The sequence below is a fragment of the Schistocerca piceifrons genome, chromosome 3 (assembly GCF_021461385.2).
Source record: "Schistocerca piceifrons isolate TAMUIC-IGC-003096 chromosome 3, iqSchPice1.1, whole genome shotgun sequence".
In the NCBI taxonomy this organism is placed as follows: Eukaryota; Metazoa; Arthropoda; class Insecta; order Orthoptera; family Acrididae; genus Schistocerca; species Schistocerca piceifrons.
The window spans coordinates 700869239-700889549 of NC_060140.1; the positions used below are offsets into that span (position 1 = coordinate 700869239).

Sequence of the window (20311 nt, forward strand, 5' to 3'; positions counted from 1 at the left end):
CGTTCCTCCCTTCCTCTTCTCCCTCCCCTTGTTGCTACAAAACCGGGCTAAGAAAAGCGACGAAATACACTTGGTTGTTGGAGCCTGAATTTTCATTATTCTGTCTACTATCAGCGGAATTTCGAAGCTTATATGCGAACGGAGTGAAAATGAATGCTAATAAAATACAATTAGAATTAAATACACCCCATTTTAACATTGAAATTAGAGCTAATTCGAGTTCTTCATTGCCGTTTGGTTGGCAGCGTGGTCAGTGTACTGTACAAACATTTATTTCATCTCAGTTTCATTTTCACAGTTGGCTAGTGCAACTGCTTGGCGTCTCCGAGGCATGCTTGAAACAAATTTTTCCGCGTATTTGCGTGGAAGAGATCTCCACATGCGTCGAATTTTCGTTGACAAATGTTTCTGAGTGTAGGTATATTCTCCTTGCAACTTACTTTGATGGAAGACCAAACATTCTCAATAGGATTAGTGTCAGGCGACTCCGAGAGCCGGTACAATACCTGCACAACCTTCTCCTTTTTCCAGTCGCTGAAAAGCGTGCTACGGTGCTTCGGATCAATGTCCTGCAGTATCCACTCTTCATTTTTGTCGATGAGTTAACGTTTGGCAAACACCTTTGATAAACGCGACGCGTAAGCAGCACTCAAGTCTCTTCTTGTGTACGTCAGTCGAGAATTCAAAATAAACTTACGGACATTGCATGAAGGACAAATGTTACTTTTGGTCGGTTGTGAAAGAACTAAGGCGATATCTTTTACCGCCTATGTGTAACACCGATCACGGTCCTACTTAAGACTGTAATTATAATTGCTGTAAATTGTTCTACATGCATGACGCCATCGATATTAGCACACGTAAACATGGAAATAATTTGAACAGAAAACGAATTAAAAACATCATTTCAGTGACTGAGGGTATCTAACATTCTCTTTTATTTTTAAATTCTGAGTACATGTAAAAATTTAGACACACAATTTCGCTCTCTGAAATGTCCTCTTATAACATGAAAGTTATTGGTCCATGACATTTTATTAAACCTATCTGGCTATATTTTAAGAGCAAGTTAACAAGGGGAACACTCACTCAGGACAACGGGTTGATCTGTGCGCATAAATGTACAGTTTAAAGAACTCTAATGATTAAGTTTCCTATCATAGAGTTGATTACCTGAATTACGAAATGTGTAAATGGCTCATCTTATAGACAATTTGAATGAGCTTACCTGGTTAAATTATTAAAAGCCAGTGAATGGATCCCGAGATATCGCAGGCTTCTACAAAGATCTAGACGCTACTCACCTTCAGAAACGCCACAAATTCATGCACACACGCTAAGACTTATTGTGTTTCTGAATAAACGAGTCCTGTCTGTGCGAGTAGCTCGTAATCAATAAACGTGTTTGCTGAAGGCAAATATCGTGGCAGAGTCTCTATCGAAGTTGAATTTGCAAAGTAGGCTACATGAGCAAATAGCGCGCTAAATAGAATTGTTAAATTTTAACTCCCAGTTTATTAGCGGCAAGGAACATAAATAAATTTAGAGATAGCATGTTCAAATTGCTGATTATTTCGACTCAAAACACAGCTAACAATATATGGAAGAACGCAATGTTTTACACGTGAATCACGTGGCATTCTGTACCACAGCGTAGCAAAAAATTTACCCATAAATTATCCAAAATCTCTAAGAAAATATTAATGGCTCAGTGAATAAGGAAATTATTTAGTTCGTCCTTGATTCTGGTGTACTGTGGAGAAATTGCTATCTGACATTTGATACTACGTAATACAGCTGCCACTCGTAACGGCACAGTATAGACCTGAATTCGTTGTACCGAATACGCTAAGCTGAGCTGTGCTTTGCATTAGCTCACAATAATTCGTAGCTCATAACAAAAAAATACATGAATCAAATGTGGCAAGTTTTCACATCATTTTTGTCCGCAATGGAAGTGTCAGCACAAAGCTGTACATCCAGACCCAAGCAGCAACCGCCAGCCATCCTCTCGGTCTAAATACGGTGGACTTTTTCTTACGACTAGAATCGTTTGTCCATTATAGTTAACGACAGAATTACAGCAATTCCGTTAAGGGCCAGAAAGTATTACTCACCCGAAAAGTGACACCACAATAGCGTGTTACTCGATTGCTCAGACGCCATATTGATTTTGGCGTATTTACCTATCTTGTATTGTAACCTGCCGTATGCTATTTCAAGGCAACGGACCACTGAAGATATAATACAAAATAGTCATCCTTACTGTTAAATGTCAGTTAATGACCCATGAACAATATAGGTCTTCAAGAAATACTGTGATAACCTGAAACCTTTCCGTCGAATAAAATAATTTAAATACTTTAACTTAATGCGTTTAGACGATAACCTTCCCGTCTAGAATAAAATAATTTAATTTATTAAACTTACTTTCCATCTAATGAAAGAAGGAAAGATAGAGACTTCAACTTTTTGTGCCTTGCAGCTATCCTTTCTGGACTTGCTTTTGACAACATGTCTGATCTGATATTCTTTAGACTACACAATTTTGTACGCCTTGTGCCTTTATTGGTAACAATATTAATGTGACTGATCAAAAGACAATTATTTCGACGTGAACACATAAGCTAACGCCGTGGCCCTTAGTACAGTTATTTATGCAGTGAACCTGAAAACACACATTTATATTTTACTTACCTTTTATATTACTTGGTCGCCTCTAGATATCATCTGACTGCATGTCTGAATATACTCACTCTGATCTATTGTTCATAATTATTTGTGTCGGCACTAGCAAATTTGTGACCTACAACTGTACTTATTATTCATTTGCTTTTTTGATTGAAGTTACTGATGCAAAATTCAGTGTCATTATTAAATAAAAAAATTGAGGAAACTCAACAAAAGTTAAATCTTATGGTTACTGGGTTCAATGAATAGTACGATATTTACTATTCTAAAAATGATTGAATAAAAATTTTTAACTCCTTATAAGCACTCGATTTATAAAACTTTAGTTTGGGGATCGTTTACATAAAAAAGATAAAAAAGTGTAACAGCGAACTTACAATATGTAGTTAGCGCTTAAATATCTTTGATGTCTTCATGACGTCGATTTTTAATAATTCATAAATAATTACCCATTATATAATTACAGTATTCTTCAATTAATATATAGCTGGTGGCGAACAGGCACACCGCCCTGTCTCTACATACAACTTCGCTGCTCAAAGATTGACTCAAGAGTGTTCTACCGACAATGCTGCGTGCTTCTCGCCACGCTCCCTATGTATCAATGCGCGGGCTCTCCCGCCAACAAAGAGCTTCGTGCGGATACTTCACGGTCACCATCGATATGCAAAGAACTTAAATTTTACAAAACATGTTTCTTAACATTTTTCTTACACACCATAATTGTTATTTACATATTTTTTAGCTTATAAATATTTTTATGGCCTGTTTGATTTTCTATTAACGGGTTTCAAACCGACAAAAAAGGCGATAATCTTATGTCTTCAGTATAGCCTAGTGGATAAGGATGTGGACTACAGAGTTGAAGGAAGGAAGTTTCCGTGCCTCTATCTGATTTTTTTGCCATCTATGTGATTTTAGAGTTCCTTTGATTTTGTAACATCTGATTATAAAACACAGGATGACATAAATATTTGGCTGTCTCTTTCCGAATATGTTGCGATTTCCGATTGTATAGTTAGGTAGGAACCTAAGACGACAGATTAAACTGCTGCCAGGTAAACGAGATATGCTTACAGTACACAAAGATCATGAACAGACAGATAATTCACATACTACAAACAACTACAGGCAATTCCTGCTGGTGTAATTCTACCGCTAACGACATGGACTGACGGAGTACATCGAAAAAGTTCAAAGAAAGGCAGCACGTTTTGTATTATTGCGAAATATGGGAGAGAGTGTCACAGAAATGATACAGGATTTGGGCTGGAAATCATTAAAAGAAAGGCGTTATTCGTTGAGACGGAATCTTCTCACGAAATTCCAATCACCAATTTTCTCCTCCGAATGCGAAAATATTTTGTTGACACCGACCTACATAGGGCGGAACGATCACCACGATAAAATAAGGGAAATCAGAGCTCGTACGGAAAGATATAGATGCTCATTCTTTCCACGCGCTATACGAGATTGGAATAATTGAGAATTGTGAAGGTGGTTCGAAAAAAAATGGTTCAAATGGCTCTGAGCACTATGGGACTTAACTTCTGAGGTCATCAGTCCCCTAGAACTTAGAACTACTTAAACCTAACTAACCTAAGATTATCACACACATCCATGCCGGAGGCAGGATTCGAACCTGCGACCGTAGCGGTCGCGCGGTTCCAGACTGTAGCGCCTAGAACCGCTCGGCCACCCCGGCCGGCGAAGGTGGTTCGATGAACCCCGTGCCAGGCACTGTGATTTCCACAGCATCCACAGCATCCACACCATTCCAACGCAGACCGGACCTTACAGTGAGAGGTCGCAGTGACTGTCTATTGGACGAGACACTGTTTTCCAAAGAACGCCGCTCTCAAACTATACATCTGGATTAAGAAAAGACCGAGTTCATTTGAGACATCGACGGATGGCACAGAATATGTTAGCATAAGCCATCGCGAGTTGTAAAACGCGAAACATTGTAAAAGCTGAATGTTGGCACATTTTTCAAGCAACTTTCTAGTTCTCATTGTAACTGAAAATTACTTTAAAACATTTTTCTGTGATGCTCCAAAATGCCTATTTTCGTGAGAACTTTTCTTTGACAGTTGTATACTTTCAGAATAAAAGGACATTTCTAGAAGTTTTACATTTTGTAGAGAAGGGTATGCTCTTCGAAATGGTGTTTAGCACAACATTTATTAGATGTCTCTTCTGAGATATAATCACTTATTTATGCGACACTCTTTTTAGGTCAGATTCACGCCCATGCATCTGAAAAAAATATAAACCCTAAAGTCGTCAGTTTTTATAAACGAGTTAATGGAAGACAACCTCACCAAAGGGGAGTTTCCTAAGCAAGCAGTGTGTGGCAGCAGCTAAGTGTATTATCGTTAAACGACAGACTTTCCCACGACAAGATAATTCGGTTAAACCAAATTTTTAGAATGGCAGACCTTAGAATTCCCAAGCTTGCCATTCGATATCATCCTACCTCAAGAAAGGATGTTGGTCGAACAAATGGCAGGAAAACTAAGATCGGAACGGGTTAATAACCTAATCCTGAAATATCTAGTAAGGAGGTAACCATGTAAGAGATCAGGCTACTTAGCATTGGAAGAAGTTTTGTTACTACAAAATTTATTGACCATTTTGAGTGACCACCGACGCAGAAACAGTGAAGCAGGTGACATTAAAAAGTTACAGAATGTGCACAGCGCACAATATTTAAAAATATTGTACCAGCTTCTCCATAATAGTTAAATGAAGACAGAAATTCAAATAGTGCCAAAACTTTTGAAATGTTCCTTGACTTTTCCACGCTTCAGTTACGAGGTTCTGACTCTGCCCCATAAATTTTTGTGTCTTCCTTTGGTCGTTAGCTATCTTGTAAACAAAATCTGTACAAAAACTGATTGCTCTAAGGGTATCCCTATCCGCTTGATATTGATCGTAATGGATGACACTAAAATCAGGCCCTTGAGAAGAATATATAAACTTGTCCATCACCGCTTGCAGCTCGCGGACATTGGTGGGTGTTGGTAAGTTCTCAATTATTGACACATGCAGTTGTGCAGGGTGAGTACCCGTGTATTAATGATATGACGTACATACTGGATCTCTGTCTGAAAAAATGATGACTTTTCCTGGTAAAACCTGAGGCCAGCATCTGAAAGCATCTTGAAAAGACACTCCAAATGCAGACTCACTCTAAAACGGATTTTGACGTAAGTCTGAAATTATAAAAATCTTCTAGGTCAGCGGCTTGTTGTGTCGACGTATCTAGAAGACAAAAAAGGAAGTGCCAAATTGCACCAAACTTGACGCAAACCATTCGATTTGGTAGCACTAGGGTGCCACGCGAGTCAGTTTCACGGCGTTCCCGTTAAATCAGGTTATCTTTTGATTCAACAAGGCTGTACCTGTCTATATGTTTGCGATCTAGGGACTCTCAACGACGAGGTTCAAGATTAGCAGAAACGAACCTGGTTAAAACGTAGAAACGGCGATAAAAGAAATGAAAAGCAAACTGCTATAAAATCCCGCTCATTCACCTTAACTCACTCTGTGTAGTACAGCGTTAAAAGTGGTGAGAGGTTCTCAAACTCAGTTAAAATAGAAGTGGACCAAAGGAGTTTGTGGCTGGCTGATCACTTACAAAAAACACAGATGAGCTAGTCACTCTGGAAACACATTAAAACTGTCGCCCTAAAAGTCGGTCATTGTACTAAACTTAAAAAGAACCTCCGAAGAAAACATTATTATGGGTTATCTATCCACTTCAACAGCCAGTGAAGTTACCTACAGACCATGGAGAATGTCGATCAGAACTTTCTGGCAAGTTATTTTCAGTTCATATCGTATTGATGCAAGGACACCAGAATCACAGCACACCGGAAGATACTATTGATTCATCAGAAATCACTGTATTAATCGTGTGCTCATCCTCGAGATGTCATAATAACACTGGATTCTTCTTAGTGGCTGAAAGGGGCTCCATGATAATGAGGTATTTTGTTTCAGCAATAGTGATGAATCATGCAGTTCCTCCCTACAACCCGGAGCACATTCTTTTCCTTAATTTTCATGTGGCCTGCTATTTCATAAGCTAACACTTCATTCTCCAGCCTTTGTCGGAGGAGCTAGCTCTGGATTTCCAACAATGGTTCTTTCCTGGAAACAAGAATTTCAGAGGCAAATTTCTCGTCCATTCAGGTTCCCTTATCAGCGTTTAATCCTCAGCTTGACAGAAGCTGAATGCATTTCGTCAGCAGATCCTGAACACCCTATGAGGGAAAACCACACAGCATGCGGGATAATCCTCCTCCTTACACACAAAAATTTAGTTCGTTTATGATGTTGTATAATATCTGTTCATCTTCTGTTTGTACTTATCACGTACTCTAAATATCGATTATATGGATAATTTTATATCGACGATATGATGCATGTGATGGTTCCTATGAGTGAAACTAGTTTTCAGTAAAAAGAATTAATGTAGATAATACGTTTTAGTGTGTGTGTCGTCCTCCTGTAAGATTGACAATGTCTTATATGAACTCAACACAAATGTCAGTCTTGTTTCGTAGAATGACACCGACAATCGTAACAAAGAGGCCACTCATAATGTAACCCAATCACTACTATTGTGATTTAGTACGCTTTTACGTTAATAACAGAAAACCCTGTCCCCATGTTGCCACGTATAACTCTCTTACAAAATTTAGTTTAGTTTCCAAATTAAGTACACTATGGGGGGATAGTCCTTTTAATAGGCAAAGCTAACCAATAGAGCGACCCTCTTACAGGATCTGACGGTGTGTTGTGTCTAATAGAAAATTAAATCGGACTATCTATTCCTTTTCCTAAGATGTTACCCAACGATTAGAAGGAAACACAGTATGAGCAGTGTTATATTGAAGCTAGGAGAACTCAATTGAAAATTCATATAGTTGTTTAAAATGTGTGCTAACGGTCGCCAGCCTATCCATGGAATCAAACAGTGAAGTATTGGAAAAACAGAAGTATGAATTTTGCCTACTTTCTTGCTATTGTTTAAGATGCTTCTTCAAATAAATATTACTCCACATAAACTATATTGGTTCAGACACTAGAATATCTTTTTGACTACTAAACACTTATACATTATGTTTTTAAAAGAGGATAAAGACCAGTAGGTAACTTCGAGGAAGCTGAAAAGTTTTGGGCTGGAGGGACCTTTAGAAAATCATTTTCTATAACCAACCAACTTAAATACTAAAATACTGAGACAATAAAGCACACACTTTTTATGCTGAACATTCACTTCAAGAAAACCTCTCTCTTACTGGATTTTACTTTTAAAAGCTATTACTCTCATTATTCACACAAAACAATTTAAATGATGCGTCTTTATATTAAGTTGGCACTTCATAAGTCCATAAAAGAGGATACTCGGATTAATCAAACACCAGGAAGGAATGCTATATAGGTGTGTGATTAGGACTTAATAATATGAACCAGTTTCTTTAAAGTTGAAGAATGATTATTCACTAATAGAACACAGTTTAAATTAATAGTTCGCGCTGTACAAAAGTAGAATACCAAAAAAATCTTATCTGTTGACTGTAGGCTTGGGTGTGGCAAACAGTTATAGCGGTTAGACTATCCACAATTTTTTCTCTTCTTGGCGTCGTTCAATTTTACATACAGTAGCCCAACAACTCGCAGCTATGCCGTAAGCTGTTTTCAGTCTTCATTCAAGGCATTTTTGTGCAAATTTGCATGCAAAGCTTCTCCTGCTCCACAAGGGTGTTGCCTCAATCACTGCTGCCTACAGACTGTGTGACTTGCTTCCTGCGCTTGCTCTAGGTACCGCGCCAATTCGCCCTTGCCACCTTTTCCACTCCCCAGAGCCACTTTCAAACAAAAGCACACTTCATTTTACTTAACACCCATTTCTTACATTATTCCTAAGCGTGACCATTTCTTACAACTGTCAGATTTACTTCTACATGAACAATGTATACGCACAAATGTTTTTAAGTACAAAATGTCATCAGAAAATTATTTAACATAATAAACAATTCATGCAGTATTTTTCATACATTGCCTACATACAATGCAAAGAACTTCAACATCCAGTATAGTAACCTTTATTTTACATATACGGAAAATATAGTACCAATATGCGGAAATTTTAAAGCTAAAAATTATAAGAAAGTGTGGTTGAACCATAAACAATTAGTGTCATAGCAAAAGCGCCTACCATAGTAGGATATATCACCACATGCAGCAACAGAGACAACGAAACAGATTATTTGTATGATGCACTACGATAAAGTGTCACCCGTTCCTCAACTGGTCTGCCAAAACCTCATCTGGGCTGACAAAACTTAGAGGTTAGTCGACATCATTCAAGGCTTCCTTCGTACTTGAAAGAATTAGTACAATAATTAAGAACCGTACGTGTATCATCCACCTCGGCAACCTATGCCACTGATATCTAGACGAGGCTCAGCAGAGAGGCTGGTAAAGGGTTTGATGCTGCCAACATCTGTGGCCAATCAATTTGCCTTCTGTAAGGACGTTGTTAAACTCGTATTCCAGCATGAAACCTTGCAAAAATTGGATCTGAGGTTATCGGTGATTATGATGCCAATCAGATAAAACCACAAAGCTGCGGAGATAGCTTCTTCTTATGACAAGCTAACCCTTCCACAATAAACTAGATCACATCTTGATAATGGATATCTTGAGATGATATTGAGATTCTATGTGACATGGATGTTTATGCAGGCGAACGAGGAACACATTTTTGATGCAGCAGTGAACTGGAAATTTGGTCATGTCGAGCACTAAGTATTGCAACGTTGCTACTTGGGGATTGCACATCACAGGATGCTAGTATACGCTTAAGATTGCAGTAAAACGTAGATGTATGGTTGTGCTTTCTGGACCCGACAGAATACAGTATAATATCCGACACTGATTATGAGTAGATGAGTCACACTGTTTAGGGAAATCTAGTCGACATTTACAAACACACACATACTATAAAAATGTTGTATGTACGGCTGTGTGTGCATGTGTATATGTTTCACATCTCCTATTAAACCACAAGACCTATTTCGACGAAACTTGGTATACATATCCCTTAATGTCGGGTAACAATCTCTGTGGGGTAAGAACCACCTACATACCATAGTTAAAGAGATATAATGTCATAAACAATGAGATTCTTGAAAACTACCGAATCATGCGTGACGTTTAAATTTATTACTTTGGCTCTACTAACTCTACTCGCAGTAAATTTATCAGTGAGTATCTACACGTCCCGTCGAATGTATCTACAGAATTATATCATGGTACCGCACATAGTTCAGAAGATATGACGTCTTAAACACAGATGCATGAAAAACTGTCGCATCATGCGCGATGTTCTATTACCTATAGTCTTAACTACTGAGACATTCCTACAGTCAAGTCAGCTTAAGGAAATCCCTGACATCCGGCAGCGCTTTTGACAGATTTCAACTGCGATGTCCAAACGACTGTAGGCGGAAACAAAAGCCATCTATAGAGTTACGAAAAGGCATTGCCATAGAGACGTTTACAAAATCGCGTTGTACACACGCAAGGCAACTGCGCCCAGCGTACTTAAACTGTCCGCGATCAGTTCACACCGAGTATAGATTATAATTTCAAATGTGTGTTCAAAAATACAGGTAAATGAATTTTTTTCGATATTAGACTACATAATTCACTTTCTTTTGGTTTCTAATTAAAAATTTATGGAATGAATATCTGTGTAATGCAGGATATTTCTGCTAGTATTTTAATTTAATGTTAGCATTTAGGAATATCAGTTATGTCCATCAGTTTTCTTTGAACAAATCATCAAAGCTATTATTTATCTTATGTCACGTATTTTTTCCGTTTCAGAAGCCATGCGTTTCCTGTTTCTCGTCTACAGTGTTGTGCTGGTACCAGTTTGCTTGCAGCAAGAAATATCTTCCACTGACATTCAACAGGTATCTGGCTATTACATATATTATGACTACATAAATTTCAGCTAAATAATTTCATCCCCTCAATCTAGTTGCAACGTGGCGTTTACTCGTAATTCTATCGTTTCTGTAACTTTAGGGAAGTATTATTACACAAAATCCCAATGCAACCATTGAGGATGATGCTTACTTCACTTCTTTATTTGCTGTTATGATTTCCAAAAAACAACCTCTTAGCAATAAAATGTAATCAATTCTCACATCCCTGTCAGAGAAAATATACCAAGTATGAAATGTTCCAAGTGTGAACTAAGAACACTTAAACAACTAAACAATTCTAACAGTGAACATTTTAAGTTAGGCTTTACCGGAATTGTTGTTGATATCGAATGTAAATTGTTACCAGCCACTGTTTGTTTGCACCCACAACTCATTTCGAAGGTTTAACCTCCATTATGAGTTAGATTTACATGTTTTAGTATAACATATGTGTGCACTGGGTTATTATTTTGGGGTAACTTGTGCCACTGTCTAGTGGAGAAACAAAAATACTACTTCAGAACGTGGTTCTGAGGAGGTTTTTAGAGTAAAATCTAAATGTATGTCTAAACGTGAATATAAACAAGTAAAACAGAACACCTCCGGTGGTCACAGGCTCCTTTCTCTGATGTAAATCATTATATGTAAACCGTCATATTTTGTAAGCAAATATGGTGTCCGGAAACTATCAGATGCAAAGAACATCTAGCAAAATCGAAACATTGTCTATAAGTAAAAAAAATATAGGCATTACCATAACATCCTTATTTTGCAATAAGTTTTAAAGGCTTGTGGAGATATTTGAGTTGCTGAATACGTACGTTGGAATAAATATTTCATGGGTTATTCAAATCCTTTTCTGTCAAGTTTATATAGCTTGAATTTCAAACTGGTCTATATTGTCAGGTGACATGTTGCATACTTTAAATACAATAGTTATGCGGCAACTATGATAAAATCACATACAAATAACAATTTGGTATGGGAGTCAGAAATAGAAATGAAGGCATGGAGGCAGAGAGAGAGAGAGAGCGTATTCTAAATTTAATAATATAGGCTGTTGTTGAAAACAAAGGTGGTACTATTGTAAAAGTTGTCATTTCAGATGGATTACTCAACTTGTTTTCTTTGGTGTTTGTAAGCTTGGAGTCTTTCAAGGATGTCTAGCTTTTGCCTTTAGGTTGGACGTGTAGGATGGTGATACTTGAGTTATTGACATGGTGTTTCGTTTCACGCAGGGTGGGTGACTACTGCATATGTATGGTATTTTTCGTTTTTAGTGCTACCACGTGTTCTTTTGAACATATTCTCAAATGACCTGCATGTCTGGCCTACGTAGAAGCAGTCACAGTCCAAACATTCGATTTTGTACACATCTATATTATGGAGTGGATTCCCTGTGTTGCTGTTGTAACTTCTGCCCAACCTTGTTGTCAGTGGTAAGAGATATAGTTATGTGCTTTCGTTTGAAGACAGTGGCGATCCGATATCAAACATTACCTAGAAATTCGACTGTATGGGAGACGTTATTTTCCATTTGTTTTTCGTAATGTGATTTCTTTCACACTATCGAGTGTTTCAGGATTTCTAATATGGAAATGTTGCAGCTATCTGCAATATCTGATTGTTTTATTATTTCAGTTTTAGAGAGTGGTAGTTGGGTTTATCTGTTGATCATGTACTGGAATGCTGCCATTTTGTGGATTGTGGAATGACAGGAGGAGCTGAAGGTAGCAGTATGTGTTTTGGAATACTTCTGATAAATTTCAGTCTGGTGTCTATTATTCTTTATTCTAACGGTGAGGCCCCAAAAATACTGTCACCAGTTGGAGTTCAACAGTGAATATTCTATTTTCATGGAAATTGTTGAATAACTGGTTCAGTCCATTGGTATCTTTTGTGCCATTGATTAAAATGCTGGTGTCATCTACATGTCTGTAGTAATAAATGTTTTTCAGGAGGTGGGGACTGGAATTCAGAACCACATCTTCTAAATTGTTTATAAATACTGTACCTAACAATTCAGAAAAGTCTGAGCCCATTGCTAGACCACTTGTTTGTTTGTAGAGTTTATTGTTGAATTTGAATTAGTTGTGGGAGAGTATCCATTAGTTCAGTAATGTGAGTGGAGGTGATTTTTTGTGCTTTTGTAAGTTGGCATTAATGCAGAATTTATTGGCACAGAGGAATAAAGGTTTTATATCTCAAATGAGGCAAGTGTGGCTCCATCAGTCACTTTTGAAGAGCTTCTCATTGAGAATGAGTGTTGGGCTGTTTATACAGTTCACTATAGGCCTGATAAGGATCCCATTTGTTTGTTTCTTTGGTTGTGATCTAATTCAAGGTGTTTGTGGGTTTATCACTACAATGTTTCTTGCTTCTTGGATGGCGAGTATGAAGTTTATGTTATTTGAGATACGTTTAATCTGCGTTTTTTTTCTATGTGTGTTGCTCTATTCATTGCCCTTGTCAACTCTTACATTTGTTGTATTATTAGTATTGAACTTAGTCTTAATGGTATGTGCGAGGGCTTCTTCTTTTTCTTGTTTGCTGGAAATGGTTTTGCAGCCTCCTTCTCAATAATTTTGTTGATTTTCTGGCAGGCTGCTATTCTGTCATTTTGATTCTTAAAGGCATGATTGAAATCTGTGTAACCCTAGTGATGAGCTCCTCTTGCTTCTTTTGCTACAGTGTTTTAATCATTTGCTGAGTAGTGCCTCTTCTAATGCAGTGATTGTTACGTCGGTGCTGTTGAGAAAAGGTGTGTAGAATGTGTGTTTCTCTCAACTGTTTCGGTTCAGTTTGGGAGGTAACTGTTATTTCATGAGTTTATCCAGCTTTTTCCTGACGTGGCTTTCGTTTCCTGTTCAATAAACTCGGTATAATTTCTGACTTTTTCAGTTATGGAATCATATTCTAGTTTGTGAATTAACTTTCCCAAACGTAACTCTGTTCTGTAGAGCTGTTTTCTGAACGCTTGTTTTTTACTGTAAAGTTCTGTTTGTCTTTTACAGATAGTTTTCAAGCGTTTTTAATGTTTTCTTTACCGTGTTTGTGTCGTTCTGACGTCAGTCTTGACATAAATTGGAATGAAGCTGGTTTTGTGATAATTTCTATTGAATTGAACGTACTGTATCGTCTTTGCAACTTTTTCTGAGGTGTTTTTGTAATCGAAAATAGTCTTGATTGCTTGTTTGAGTGGATTAACTTTAAATGTCAACACTTTAGGTTCGACTTTACCATGATTGTTATTGATATAGAATGAAACAATATGTTTGTCACCAGTCACTTTTTACTTATATCTACAACGCATTTCGAACGTTTAAACCGCCATCATCAGGTAGTTTACATGTGTTAGTATAACATATGCGTTTGTTGTTACGATTTTGGGGTAACTTATGGCACTGTCTAGTGCAGAAACACTGATACCTGAGCAAAGGAAAGGACCGGCACATCAGATGAAGCACTGAAGAGATTTTGATACAGTTTCTATTCATAACTTCTCAGAATATAGCCCTGTGCTCTGAGTCGATTTAAGCGTGCCTCTCCATCCTGCCTCCGAAGCGATAAGCGGAATTCGAAGAAATTGTAATGCACCTGTGGTTTAGATTACTCTGAGAGAACACTAAAAAACATAAAGAAAAATGCCCTGATGAAAACGCCACTTTGCCTCTATAACTCATGAAAATACCTGTATTATTACAGTGCCATGTGACTTCATTTCATGAATAACATAGCACAGAGAACACACTTACTACAAGAAACGGTTAAACTCTGCATTAACTCAATAATGTTAAAGTTTTCTAACAAAATAACTACCATTTCACCTAGGAAAACTTTAATACAGTATGTCTTACATTATAGGCAGAATAAGTACATTGAGCTCTTACCTGTGATTCGAAACTCTTTTCCACAAAAAACGCGAAATTATTAAATATTTGAAGAATTCTGCGTGGAACATGACATATGTGTTGTTCTGAATATTTCGACGAAAACGTACCATCTGGAAACTGTTAGAATCTTACTAGAATACTACAATCAATCTTACGCTCACTGAATGAATGCACAACATGAAAAAAACTTCTATTGAATAAATAACTATGCTGAAGGCAAATGATCGCAGAACGTTCAACATTACTGAATAAATTAAGACCATGGCAACATGGCTTCTTGAAAATAACCGTCGTATATTTACCCTCTATTTATGACGGGCGGTCTGGGAATAACAATAGAAATAGCTTGTATCACTTGATTATTGTTGGAGCCAAAGGCAGTCGTCTCACACGAAAGATCATAACAGATGTTAGAAGAACCACATGTTGGCTATATCCCAGCAAGAATACGATTTCGCTCAGAAAATATTCAGGAATGCAATGAAAATGCGAAGAATCAATAGATGAACGAACGGATTTACACTAATCGGTTACAAATCAAATGCGCCGAGTAGAGAAAAGGAATTCTGGCCCACACTAAACGAATCTGCTTATGGCACAAATTACTTGCAGTGGCTCAGTACAGACGTGAGCACATTACATCAGTAGCCCCCAAACAACACATTTGCAGTAAATATTACCTCATTTGCCACCACTCAAGTATACAGAAATGCAGATCGCAGTTCTCATAAGTTTTCATATACAAACCCAGGTCGTAATCACCAACAGCTCTTTCTGCCTCACTGTATATCGGACGACACACACTTCCCCCTTACCAACCACACCATGCCACAGACAAAAACGGAATCGAACTGGATAGCATCTTTGTTCCTACTTTTCCTTTTTTTTTAAGAAAAAGAAAGCCATGCTCTCCGCACTGACAGCGTTGAATTTTTATTGGTCGAGCCACCATTCACCCCGAATAACGTCGTTAAGATAAAATAATGCAACTAAGGCAGGAGTGAATACTCAACCGATATCTATAAATGGGCAGAGATCATCAAGCAAAAACTGCTTGCTAGTAATCAAACATGTAAAACATGAGAAATTGGAAGATTAAAATTATAATCGGCAAGACACGAAATTATAAATCCAGTTTAATTCATTCGTTACAAACATCTATTGCAGCTATTGCCTCCTCTGTAGAACTCCGTCTTGTATCTCGCAGTGCAAGGAAGGTAAATTATTTCTTCTACACCGCTTAACATTTTCTTTCTCTTTTCCAACAATCTTAATATCGGCTGCAAGCACTGCAGATACTGGAGCAGAATATAAATAACTGCCTTCAGCAAATTTAAGGTATTAACAATGAGAATGAAAAATATTTTATTTCGAAATTTTCAGTTTATTGCATTATAAGGAGATATAGCAAAGAGATCTTTGAGCTTGAAACCGGAAGCAGAATAATAATTTACAGTTGATGCTTTCACAACTTTGCAATTTTTTAGGACTGGAATGTAAAAGATAAATGCTTTGACCAGTCATAACTTCATAAAATCAATGATTTATTTTGCAGGTATAGGTTTGCATTTAAGTTCAATTTAAAACAAATTCATACATTTCTTATAAAGTCTTTTTATATTGTGTTCCATAGCTTTTATAAGAGTTTTTGCATCTAATCACCAAAAATCTGCTACAATCTTTGTGCTGCAACTAGTTTCGATAGTATGTGAACGTCTGAGAGACTTAAGAATTTTAAAATGGTGTAAACAACATGTCTACAATTTTAAAAATATGTATTCTCAAGCCTGTCATATGATTGTATTTTGTTGGAACTCGTTGCAGCACAAAGTTTTTCGCAGATTTGTGGTGATTAATGTGAAAATTCCACCGCCTCTAAATTTTATATATTGAATTACTGTTCAAATCAGAAGCGTTGTCTAGAAAGGAGAATATATTTCCTGAGCAGAATTTCAAAAAATTCCCAGGAGTATAGCTTAGTTACGAGATATTGGCATACGATAGAGAAAATTAGAGAACTTGGAAAAAATGAATCGATATCAAAACCGGAACACTTTCACGGTCGAACAGCTAACTGACAGACGGTTACCGTTAGTTATTCACATGCTTGGAAGCCACATGACTCACTCTTTACGGGATATTTAGAAAATCTATTGGCAATCGATCGCACCCTTGAAGAACAGCCGTAAGAGAAGAGTCACTGATGACGACTGGCGAGCTGCTACACGTGAACCAAATATATTCTAGACAAGTTCCATGCGAATCTACTAGCGAGATGATTGACCAATCCAAGCTGTCAATTCACCTCTCAGAATATCGTTCTCCAGTACATTTCACTGGAAAGAGGCAGTAAACGCAGCTGCAATACTTCATCTCTGTACCTCCGGTTGTTAAAAGTGACCTCCGACCACCAAAGAAATTACGAAACTACGTAAGCCTATGAAACATATGAAACATGATTATTTTGCACATCAGAACCATAACACCTCCAAAGCCTTTCGATGTTCCAGTGTCTGTATTGGTTACTTATTTCCGTACAGCGAATTCTCGAAGTGAAGCTGGATATGAATCCGAAGCGACCACATTCTCCCTTTCGTTCATGGTCAATATCAACGTTACTGATCCCACAATAAACTGGTCTGTGTTTGCAATGTCGTGAGTTGAAGACACACAGCCAGAAACTCACTGTCATACATCTGGCCTTCATAACATTTGCCCTAAGCCTTTGATACACTGCTACTTCTAAGGCAGATGTAAACTTCTCTGACAATTATGTTAGACACATCATTTGGTTCCACTATGTCATTAAGGTCAGATGTCTTGCGTGTTGCTAATAAACTGCACTTTGTCTACTTTATCTTGGACTAAGGCGAAAATTTCCTGTCGTCTCGAAATCGACAAGAGGGCCTTGTTTCATTCAGTGCTGACGAGACTGCGCTAAACGTCTGAAATATCACAGGGAGTCTATGGTTACGCTTTGTGAAACAAAAGTCCTTATTGCTTCGTTATGACATTACATTATATGTTTCACTAAAAACTAAGGGAGACGTTATGGCTCTGGTACTTTGTTTTATACTGTTATGTCCGTTCGAACCAAAAACTACCGCTTTTCTTTCTCGTAAAACACAACTCAGGTTTGTGGAGAAATCTTGATGGTATTGTACAGTGACTGTTGATCTGGTCATTTTCCATTTTTCTCTTTTGTTATTTAAAATTTTTGGACATTAATGTATATCTTTTCCACCACGATAATAGGAAAGTAACAACACAAAAATTTCCATGTACTTAAATTTTAAGTTATAGACTATAATTCGAAACCATTTGAACATGGAACAAAGACTGCATGCAGCAACATGGTGCAAGTACTACCTTTCATCATTGCATTTAAAGCTGTTATCATTTTCAACCATAACATTAAACCAGAACTCCGCATCAGAAATCAACGCAACAGCTACATCTGAAGTCATATTAGTACGTTCTAGGTTGTTTTAAATATAAAAAGTTTTTTTGCACTTTTGAACAGGAGGAAGGTATATTACAGTTAAAGTATTACAACAAAATAAGAGTACTGCATTAAGTTACAATGTCTTTAAGATTTTTAATATGCTCTGACTTGAATGTGTACTACATTGTGAAATTAGAACAACAGAGGATTGCCAATACATTTAGGACTCACCGCTTTGTGTGTGCACACATGTTGCAGCCGACGTTCTCCCAAGAGGCACCCGTGGCCTCCGTAAACTACTGGGCTTCTCTGAACCGCAAGAAGCGCAAGATCTACAGCTTCAAAGTAGGCAGCAGCTTAGGATTCAAGCAAACTGCGGTAAATGCTATCTTTGGGGTAAGTCTCTACCGGACGGGTCCTTGGTGCTGTGGCTTGTTACTCAAATTGTTAAATGAAACGTTGTCTTCATGCACTATAAATACAAATAAGTAATGGCAGCCAAAAGAATGGGTCCAGGATGAAATTTGGAATGACTTTGAGGATATCTAGGATGTACAAAAATTACTATTTAGGCAAGCACTTACAATACTTGTAACATTAAGAGCAAAAAAATTATAGGTTTTAGTTTGTAGTATATCCTCTCTTCCACAAACATTTCATGATTTGTAACGGAATGAAACCGAGTCTTTCCTGATGGTTGAACGTTAATTACTTTTATTTATCAGTTACTCACTCGAGAGTCCTTTCAGATTTAGGTTTACGTTGATGAAATTAAAGATATCATAAGATGTTCCCTTAAACATTTCTTGTCTTACATCCTTTTCCATTATAACCTATTCCAAGTTTACGAGTCGATTAACGACTGTCTTATCGATCAAATGTTAAACCCTGACTTTCAACAAAAGTCGTACATTCTTCTGAAAGAGAAAAACAGTGGCAGGTTAGTGGCTAATTAAAGTTAAATAATTGGACAATTTCATGTGTTCTGGAATGAACTACTGCATAATGTGAGTTTTGGAGGAAAAGCTACTTCATTCTGCATGTGAAGACGTTTCCAGCTTCCACTGAGCCTCGCCTCCCTAGACAGCTTCTCTGTTTCTTATTTGGCTATGATGTTTTGTGCTGCAGTTGTTTCAGTAACATATTTCGGCTGATTGTGTTAATGTATATCCTATTCACCTTCTCCCTTCCTCGTTCCATCCCTCCTTCCCTCTCTGTCTTCCTCGCTCACACCCTTTCCCTATCACTCCCTCCTCTCGTTATTCCCTCTCCCCCTCAACGAAAACTTTGCATTTGCATAGTTTCATGTTTGAAAGAGATTAGATCCAAACACTACTGGACAATCTGTGCACAGAAGCGTATAGATGGCATAATTTTACTTCATTAATAAGTAATGTAAATAATAATAGGCATTAAATATTATTTGCGATTAGATAATTGTGTATATAAATGCTAAGAATGATCGCTGTCTTTTTTAAAAATAGTTTCTCCTACGATAGAGAAGCACAAGTATATCAAGAAACAATATCTAAAGAACTAACTAAGAGCATTAGATCCGCAGAAGTGATGAAGCAATGCTGTTCTGCCCACAGAGGAGCCAATCGAGACCGGCAGACTACTGTGGCATCCAATGCGGTATGAAGGGTCATGGGGGTCAGCACTCCTCTTTCCCACCCATTGTCGTCTTTGCCGACCTTGGAGCCGCTAGTTCTCACTCACGCAGCTCCTCAGTTGGCACCACGAGGCTAAGTGCACCCTACTCCAGCTCTCCCACAAAGGACGTCCCTGGCAAGACCTGAATATGAAGCCGGGTACACAGCTACTAAGGCGGACACAGTAACTGAGGATTTATTTGTGGACACAATAACTGGGGAATTATTTGCCAAAGAGCTTAATAGTTCCCCAAAACAAGAGACGTTAACATATGCATTACTTGAAGGGTCATATTTCCTTAAACAGAAATGCCTGTGATCTCAGATACTCTTCCTTTATTCGTCCCTGAAATGCAGCTATGGAGCTACAATGGAATCAATTGCACTTTTGTTGCCCTGTGCATGTAATGACTTTCGGAAGTCAACTTAATAATAAAATAAACTAATTTAAGATATTGAACCTTAAATAGCTGATGTACCCACGTACCATCAGAATAAAATAAAAATAGCGAATAGTAGGGGGAGTATGAATGAGAAAAGTGACATACTTTAGTTTTCAGAATAAGGACAAGTTCTACAAAACCTTTAGTAACTACAACTTCCTAGAGAACCAGCTGA

At 37.6% G+C, this 20311-nt stretch overlaps 1 protein-coding gene across 1 annotated transcript in view; it reads left to right on the forward strand.

The window, feature by feature from the left end:
- Window positions 1-20311, forward strand: part of LOC124788979 — a 113231-nt gene that overhangs the window by 75746 nt on the left and 17174 nt on the right. Inside the window, exons 2-3 of the mRNA XM_047256268.1 lie at window positions 10600-10688; window positions 18300-18437. Coding sequence (XP_047112224.1) covers window positions 10605-10688; window positions 18300-18437 — 222 coding nt within the window. The 5' untranslated portion in view covers window positions 10600-10604. The remainder of the gene's footprint in view (window positions 1-10599; window positions 10689-18299; window positions 18438-20311) is intronic.